The 9684-nt window shown below is 41.6% G+C and overlaps 1 protein-coding gene across 1 annotated transcript in view; it reads left to right on the forward strand.

Moving 5' to 3' along the window:
• The window catches only part of LOC311130034 (ankyrin-3-like), a 94003-nt gene extending 86799 nt beyond the window's left edge, over positions 1-7204 (forward strand). Inside the window, exons 41-47 of the mRNA XM_084162651.1 lie at positions 610-1591; positions 1871-2057; positions 2377-2451; positions 2910-2993; positions 3195-3311; positions 4086-4174; positions 5054-7204. Of these exons, the coding sequence (XP_084018777.1) occupies positions 610-1591; positions 1871-2057; positions 2377-2451; positions 2910-2993; positions 3195-3311; positions 4086-4154 (1514 nt within the window). The 3' untranslated portion in view covers positions 4155-4174; positions 5054-7204. The remainder of the gene's footprint in view (positions 1-609; positions 1592-1870; positions 2058-2376; positions 2452-2909; positions 2994-3194; positions 3312-4085; positions 4175-5053) is intronic.
• Positions 7205-9684: the final 2480 nt, after the last annotated feature.

Genomic DNA, 9684 nt, shown 5'->3' on the forward strand with positions numbered 1-9684 from the left:
CAGTGTCCCTGTGTTTCCCCCATACCTTCTCTTACTGCTCCTCCCTCTTGGGTTCGCATCGACCCCTCTACCCTAGAAATCTTCATCTAGGCCCCCTCCTATCCTCTTTCATATTTTCTGTGTGAGCATGACTGAACACCCACTCAAATCTGAACTAATAAAACCCACTCATTGCACATATGAAAATTCCTATTCCTAGCATTCCTTACTTTGATTATTTCTGTTTTGTTTTCTTATCCCATTTCAAAGGCTGCATATGAACCCATCCCTTTAATAGAAGAAAACTAACTTGTCATAAAACTGTTAAAAGCTGTGACAGACATAAGTATTAATTGTTTTCATCAGTGTAAATATAATTTGTTTTATACCATTTTTACGTTGGGTTTCTCTAAGGTAGCTCTCAAGTGAATCAAAAGTGCTGCATATTGTGCTGATGATTCATGACACCAGTGTCCCCTCTGAGTGTCACCATAATTAGTGGGTGTTTTGTTGCATGCTCTATAGTCAGTCTCTGTGCCATTGTCCATGTCACTCAGTCCATGTAGTGTGTGGTTTATGTGGGATTCCTTGTGTCATGTGCTTCCATGTGCGTATATCATATCCCAACAGATTATCACAGCATCCTAGCAGAGCTGCAGTCCCCTGCCCAACTGCACTCTGACCCTTCCTTCACGGAGCTCCACTCTGAACCCCCTACCCTCACCATTGACCCCGACCCTACCTCTGTCCAGCTCCACCCAGACCCTCCTATCCTCATCCTCACCCAGTCCGAGCCCTGGACCGAACACATGGAGCCTAGTGTGGAGCCTGACACCTCCACTAGGAGCCCTTCTAGACCCTGTGAGCTGTCCCTGTCCATTCTCACCCTTGACTTAGATCCCACCACTGCCAGCAACACGGGAATGGCTGAAGGTGACCAGGTGCTAATAGTGGAAGAAGAGAAAAGGGAAGTGGACATAAGCCTCCAACAGATGTCATTCGCTTCCCCTGAACAGTGTGAAGTAGAAAAAGAGGTCAAAGAGCAAGTCTCCTTATCATCATCATCATCATCATCCTCCCCATCATCACCTGGGCAAGCACAGCAGGAGGACAGCAGACAGGCAGGGGCTGAGGAGGTTGCACAGGGAGGTGGTGAGGAAGTAGTAGAGGCAGGTGAGATGGTGGAAGAGGGGGATAAAGTGGTGGAAGAGAGGGAAAAGGAAAGAGAGAATGGGGCTGAGGTGGCGGAAGAGGGGGATAATAAGATGGTGTTGGAGTGGGGTAAGGAGCCAGAGAATGGGGCTGAGGCATTGGGGGAGCAGGGAGTGTCTGGTTCCACCGAGGAAGAGGATGGAGACGAAGATGAGATGACAGAAGACAAGTTAAAGTCGCTGTTGGAGGATATTCATTTGAAGGAAGGCTCAGAGGAGGAGGAGGAGGGCGAGGAGATGACGGAGGCCAGGGTTCAGGAGATTCTCAGTCAGGTGCAGCAGGCAGAAAAAGACGTGTGTTCACTTCCAGGTTGGCACAGTGAGACATCCAGCGTCAACGTGGAGCCGCCCACACCCGGCCGCAGTGTGAGCTCAGACCTGCTAGACCGCCAGGAAAATAGGTAAACAAAACAAAATTATTCCTTCACTGCTAAGGATGAAGTATAAATACACTTTCATGTAAATCTGCAACTGGGATTCAATATCTTCGCCTCAGTCTTTTTTTTCATAATCTGCCTTTGTCACAAACAATTTAATCAGTACATTTGATACCAACCCCATCCTATTCTCAATATTGAGCTTTATCATAATCAATGTTCTCTGAATTGTAATCCTAAACCATTAATCAGAGTTGCAATCTTAGTCTCAACCTTACTCTTTCTCTCAATCTCTCCCCATAGCCAGGAGAACTCCAGTGACTCCATCACCTCTTCCTCTAGAGGGGAGCCAGGGAGGTCCAGGCACAATGGCGATCACACGGAGCTACCACCTCAGGACGGGTCACTTCCTGTATCGCAGGACTCAGCCAACGGAAGAACAGGACATGGGAAGGAAGAAGGCACACTTGTGTTTGAGAAGAAAGTCCAGGTAATTGCAATGATTATGCAAGATACTGTACTGTAAATGTTTTTGTAGAATGTGTGTCTACTACAGTGAATACGGCTCATCAGATACATCCCTGTTGTTTCTTTTTACAGTGACATGAACTGGATGTCCATTCTTTCAAATCAACTGGTTGACTGTAAATTTAACTTGACCCTTTTTTCCAGATGTTTATTGTTATTGATGTCAGAAGAACCTTGGGATTGTGTGACGCTAACACATTTTCTCTCGCCTGCTTTTTTTGTGTGTTTTCTACATCTCCTTCTCACTGTCTGTAATGTTGCTTAACTGCACTCTTCACCAGCGTTTTAGTGAGTCCGGCTCTGATGAGGAACAAACCGTCACCACCAGGGTGTTTCGGCGCCGGGTCATTCTTAAGGTACCCTGCTGAGACTGGGTGAAGGTTTGGTTTAGGTTTGGCGATAGATGGTTAATCTAGGTTTGCCTCTGGTGTGCAGTGGACTGGTGTGGCTCGCTTAACTGACAGCTATCAGTGGGAGAAAAAGGAAACTTCTGAAATGTGTGTTTGAAGTGTGTGTGTGTGTGCGCGAGTGTGTAGTGTGTCCTGGCCTGGTAACCTGCTTTCATGTTTTCAATCAAGGAACATTTTGTGTTTCACTGTTGCCTCTGTGATGGCATTTAAAGGGACATGTCACATTCATTTAGTTATCGTTTCACTCAACATCTCTCTGGGAATTCTAAAATATTCTGTCTCTAGAGGTTTGCTTGCAGTTTGATGGTGCTGTTGCTGCAAAGTGTGTTAGTGGTTTGCTGTTACACTGGCTGAAGTGAATTTGGACCAGTTATGATTGTAGTCCTAACCATGAGCACTTACAGGGAGAACAGGCGAAGAATATTCCTGGCGAATCAGTGACAGAAGAGCAGTTTACTGATGAAGACGGTAACATCATCACTAGAAAAGTAACTATCTGCCTCTGCCTTCACTCTGATTTACCCCTCTTCCTAAAAATACACCTCTGATTTCTCATACCCACCTTCTCAAGGCATCCTCTAAACTCTCCTCCCAAACCTTCCTGAACCCTATCCACTTGTGTTTGTGTGTGTATCCCGGCCATACCCTCTCCTTCTTGACCATGATCATTATCTCCTCCCCTTTCCCAGGTCATCAGAAAAGTCATCAGGCGGGTGTCCATGCCTGACGACCAGGGCAGGGACAGGGGGAGGTGGGACCGAGGAGACCAATGGCCTTGCCCTTTCTTACTGGAGGAGGAGCTAGAGGTTGGCATGACGACGGAATGGGCCGCATAGAGGGTTGCCCCAAGGGGGTTCTAGGGTTCTGAGCCTGAACAGAAAACAGGCGTGTCGGAACCTTTGGACCTTAACTCAGGATGTGGTCGTGGGATTTGACGTGGAGTTCTGCGGCTAATGTTACCAGTGTGTGTGTGTGTCTGTTTGAGTGTCTGCCAGTCTGTGTGTCTCTGTGTGCGTGCATGCATGAGTGCTCAATGACTAGGATGCTGAATATGTTCCAGCTATTGTTTGTGGCCCACATTGAATTGGAAAACGGATTGTTCTGGCATGAACAAGGTGCGCTCTGCCCTGACACATATACATCTCATTTGTTTGTGGTAATACAACTCCTCTGGGCTATTCTTTTTTTCCAGGAATTTAAACATTCACTATGCCTCAAGAACTTTGTGTGATTTCACTTCACGTTGTCCTGCTATCTGAGTGTGTGGTGCTAACATTTGCCTCTGTGGTGTGGTTTACTGCTTTCAGGTTGATGGTTTCAGGTTGCTAATATTAAATAATCTCACATGTTGCTTATCTCTGGTCTAGCTGCACTCGGGTTGCGGTTTTCAGGTTGCTGTGTTGGGTTACATTTTTTAAAACATTTTTTAGTCATTTAGCAGACGCTCTTATCCAGAGCGACTTACAGTTAGTGAGTGCATAAATGTTTCGTACTGCTTGCCAGGATGCCTCTCAGGATGTGGGGTTCTGAAATTGGTCTTGTCTCACTCGTATGTGTGTGTGTGTATTTGTGTGTTGCAGCAAGGAGATGGAGCTAAAAGCAGGAGGAAGGAGGAGAGGAGGTCGGGAGAAAAGAAGCTTCACTCGTAGGGCTAGCTGTGCTCCACCAGGTACTTTACCAAATAGAGTGCTTTACCCCACCACTTCTCTAATAAACTCATTCATTTCTATCCCCGTCACTGTTCAGTGGTGTGCTCAATATTTTCTGTTCCATTCCATATACATGTTTAAACTTGGTGCAGCTCTGCTCCATTTCACTATACTTGTTCTCTTCTGCACTGTTCTCCACTCTACTCTTCTGCCCTGATTCACGTACTTCATTCTACTCCTAACAGTACACACACACAAACATACCTTTATGTTTCAAACTGAAAGCCTGACTCTTGTCTGTTTTGATTCTGGCTACGTCAGCTGTGTGGTTGGGTGACTAGTCACAAAGGGAAAATGGATAATGCTCAAAACACACCTCAGCATATATTGTCACACAGACACTCTCTCTGTCTAACGCTCTCTTTATCCACTAAATCCCCCCACAGGCCAGCTCATAGACAGTACTATTGTGTGGGAATTTCATCAAAGAGAGGTCGCTATCTGATTGGTTACTGTTAATCCCTGTAAGGTGTTGTTAGCTATATGCATCAGTGAATTATCAGTTTAAGCAAACCTGTATAAAAAGAGTAGTGGCACTCTCATATGATCTCTGGCTCAGCTGGTGGTTTCCATGACAACCAGGGTGACCATGACAACCCGTGGCTCAACAGACCTCTTGATGCTCTCTAGCGTCATTGAGAGAATGATTGCTCCAGTAAATGTGTGGGTGGCCAGCAAAATGGAACATAAAATTCAGATGCTATGATGTGCTATGATGTAGAGGTAATACATCTATACAGTAATCTGAATGAGTAATAACTAAGGGACTCAAACTCAACAGCTGCCCAAAATAACGACATTTCTGATATGTTGTAATCACAGCTTTTCTTATTTTTCAGGTGTGCAGGAATTATTCTCATCCGTTTCCAGGGCAGAAAGTTACAAACAACTAGAAAACTAAAGGAAAATATGAAATTTCAGCCAATACTTCCAACACATGGTTTTCAAGCGTGAAGAACTTGACCCGTCTGATTTTAGCATGAGCATGAAAAACTCACTCCCTGTCAATTGAGGGATCTGGAAGGTTCTCGCCATGGAATCTGAATTCTAATTATACTGCTTTCACTTCCTGTGGTCTATGGACCAGAATAATTATGTTTCCTGTTTGTGACTCGTAACGTGCCATTGGTGTCGTGAGAGCTTTTGAGGAGCATTGTGGTGACACCTAAAAAGGACTCCATTACAGAAAAACTACAGGTGGTCATGAGAAAAACCATTGGTGTCGTGAGAGCTTTTGAGGAGCATTGTGGTGAGACCGAAAAAGGACTCCTTTACAGAAAAACTACAGGTGCAACTGAACATACACTTCCCTGTGACCAAAGATGGCACAAAAGCTCAATTCTAGTAGTAGGAGAAAGAAACTCAACAAAATTACACAAAAACAAGAGGAACACTTCTGATCCACCTCCAACACTCGCCTTATAGTTTTTTCTTGGACCCATAAATGTCAGGTGGTAAATTGCTGGGGGTTTTGTTTTCCTTTTTAAACCTGAAAAAACAAGGCTTTTTTCTGTATAGAAATTACAATCTGTACAATTCTAAAATGATGAGTTACAGGATGATAATGCAGAGGAGAGAACTTTACAAGTGCTTTCAACATGATTATCAAAATGGTTCCACTTTTTGGAAGATTTGAGTGAACTTCACACGTTGTTGTATAATTAATTATTATAGCAGGTATAATATTTGTATATGAAACAAGTTGGTTCGATTTTAACAGAGGACATTTCCAGAAAATCTTCTGCAAATTTCAGTGATTCCCAAAATGGGGATGTATCTAATTCTGAAAAAGCAGTCTTTCAGAGTACTCATATTTTCATGCATGCCTTTCACATTATTTTAAGTAAAATTTGTACAAGTTTGCAAACACTGTATTGAAATTAGAATTAAAACCCTTTATCTGTGTACACATATAGCCCTAACATTTGTCACCAGTTTTATATTTGAAATGACAAAAAAATTAAATAAACATAAAAGCATTTATTGTGTCTCGGACAAGGAACAGTATGAAGAAAGTTTGTTCTATAGCTTCTTGAGGGTTACCGTTTGTCTATGTACAACTGAAGGGCAGCTTCTGCAGGCATTATCATAAATGCTATGAGAAAGGAGTAATCTGAATGTATATGCTAGTAGACTGGCTCACTGTAAAATTATAAATGTATTGTGTGTATTGGCTATAAGGTGTAGAGGTCGCTGTACGCTGTAAGACGGTTTGTAATCATTTTAGCAGTGTGTCAATTGGTTTTATAAAGGCTGCTGTGGTTTTGAAGAAGAGGGGGTTTTGGGTTTTTGTGAAGTATTTCCTTAAATTTAATCTACTCACATAAAGACACACAATACATTATTTGATTGTAGCTCTTAATAGCATATGTATGACAAAAACACTGGATGGTCAAAACGATTATTTAAGCATAAAATAAATTGTGTTGAACTCTGAAATTGTGTGATCTTTTTAGGCTTGAGAATCTGTATGCAGTGTCTAACTAGCATTGTTTTGATAGCTCATTGGCGATTACTTTGCATTAGATCTTCTCTTTGTATTGGTTTGACTAGAGGCCCATGTAGTTCAAGTGTGGTGTTATTCTGGTGTGAAGGCTCAGACTTAGTGTGATGATGATGTTTATGCTGTGGACATGACAACCATGTAAAGGACTTTTTTTTTCTTTTTTTTTTTACAAGTGAAGCAATTTAGGGTATTGTATCATATATCCTATCCTACATGTCAATCAAGGGGTAGAGGGTAATTTGATATGGTTGAACTATCAATTTTGTCAATTTTGTTTGATATGTGTTTTCACCTGTGCTAATTTTTCGATGTACAATTCTTACTAACAGAGTGAAGCCATTGAAATGTAACTATTCTAGCACTTTGGTTATTCAAGGTCTTATTTTAGAGGCTATAGAAGCAATGACGCCACCACAATGTTTCAAGCGTCTTAAAAAATGTAATTTAAAAACAAAATAAATAAAAATGCATTGGTTTTGAAATATTTTGTTTCTGTTTGATCTTTGTGTTTCTGTGATGTTGAATCTCTTATGTTCGTAAGAAATTCCAATGGATTGTGAAATGTTTAGGCTAAGGAATAAAAGAGGTTGGTAGATAAATGTAATGTAATGTATGATTGAATAATTAGCCGGACACAAGAGGTAGTAACAAAATAACATTTTCAAGAAATGAAATCTTCTATAAAGTGTCTTTCTAAGCACCTTCAATACAACATCACAGTAAACACCTGCTTTTATTACATTTGTTATAATTTTGAATAAGTTAAATGCAGAAAAAATATAACAAATCAGTAGCTAAGCCAGAGATTAACACATTTTTGACATAAACTATCATACCTTGGCAAGGTGGGGTGGGTTCTCAGTCCTACAGTCTTTTCAGATCTACAAAACCCAAGAAGCCATCAAGAAGTGTCTATAGGGACACCTGGACCGCGTCCTGATTCTCCACCCTTTTCCAGAAGTGTGCACTTGCACATTCCCTGTCATGGATTTAAAGGAATTGGTGTAAGCATTGGCTGGAGGGAGTTTCCACCATTGTTAAATCCATGTGAGCATGTGTTGCAGTGCATGCTTAGGGAGAAGGGAGAGAATCTAGACTAGGAGTTGATTTCAAATTTTGTCACAGACATACAGTACATGACTGGTAAGGAGATATAAGGGGTTGTATTCAATCAAACCCACACTGCAGAAAATGATATTGTTCATGCACTGCACCTTTTCATTAGACTACTGTTGGATAAAGCGAAAGATGAAAAGCTTTGCTTTTGGTTTCCTCAGTAATATGTCCACTTAATTGCAATATACTACACTTGTACTTTTCTATACACTACCGGTCAAAGGTTTTAGAACACCTACTCATTCAAGGGTTTTTCTTTATTTTTACTATTTTCTACATTGTAGAATAATAGTGAAGACATCAAAACTATGAAATAAAATATATGGAATCATGTAGTAACCAAAAAAGTGTTAAACAAATCAAAATATATTTTATATTTGAGATTCTTCAAATAGCCACCCTTTGCCTTGATGACAGCTTTGCACACTCTTGGAATTCTCTCAACCAGCTTCACCAGGAATGCTTTTCCAACAGTCTTGAAGGAGTTCCCACATATCATATGCTGAGCACTTGTTGGCTGCTTTTCCTTCACTCTGCCGTCCGACTCATCCCAAACCATCTCAATTTGGTTGAGGTCGGGGGATTGTGGAGGCCAGGTCATCTGATGCAGCACTCCATCACTCTCCTTCTTGGTAAAATAGCTGTTACACAGCCTGGAGCTGTATTGGGTCATTGTCCTGTTGAAAACAAATGATAGTCCCACTAAGCCCAAACCAGATGGGATGGCGTATCGCTGTAGAATGCTGAGGTAGCCATGCTGGTTAAGTGTGCCTTGAATTCTAAATAAATCACAGACAGTGTCACCAGCAAAGCACCCTCACACCATAACACCTCCTCCTCCATGCTTTACGGTGGGAAATACACATACGGAGATCATCCGTTCACCCACACCGCGTCTCACAAAGACTTTGACTCCAGACCAAAGGACACATTTCCACCAGACTAATGTCCATTGCTCATGTTTCTTGGCCCAAGCAAGTCTCTTCCTCTTATTGGTGTCCTTTAGTAGTGGTTTATTTGCAGCAATTTGACCATAAAGGCCTGATTCACACAGTCTCCTCTGAACAGCTGATGTTGAGATGTGTCTGTTACTTGAACTCTGTGAAGCATTTATTTGGGCTGCAATTTCTGAGGCTGGTAACTCTAATGAACTTATCTTCTGCAGCAGAGGTAACTCTGGGTCTTCCATTCCTGTAGTGGTCCTCATGAGTGCCAGTTTCATCATAGCGCTTGATGGTTTTTGCGACTGCACTTGAAATGTTCTGTATTGACTGACCTTCATGTCTTAAAGTAATGCTGGACTGTCGTTTCTCTTTGCTAATTTGAGCTGTTCTTGCCATAATATTCTTATTTGAGCTGTTCTTGCCATAATATGGACTTAGGGCTATCTTCTGTATACCACCCCTACCTTGTCACAACACAACTGATTGGTTCAAACGCATTAAGAAGGAAAGAAATTCCACAAATTAACTTTTAAGAAGGCACACCTGTTAATTGAAATGCATTCCAGGTGACTACCTCATGAAGCTGGTTGAGAGAATGCCAAGAGTGTGCAAAGCTGTCAGGGTGGCTATTTGAAGAATCTCAATTATAAAATATATTTGGATTTGTTTAACACTTTTTTGGTTACTACATGGTTCCATATGTGTTATTTCATAGTTTTGATGTCTTCACTATTATTCTACAATGTAGAAAATAGTAAAAATAAAGAAGAACCCTTGAATGAGTAGGTGTCCAATATTTTGACTGGTAGTGTAAGTACTTTTCTGTATCCTATGGCATCGATGAACATTGGCACAAAATAGGACACCATTTCACAGAGCTATCTCCACAAGGTGACGCTATTTT

Source organism: Coregonus lavaretus (assembly GCF_964263955.1).
Source record: "Coregonus lavaretus genome assembly, chromosome: 1".
Lineage (NCBI taxonomy): Eukaryota > Metazoa > Chordata > Actinopteri > Salmoniformes > Salmonidae > Coregonus > Coregonus lavaretus.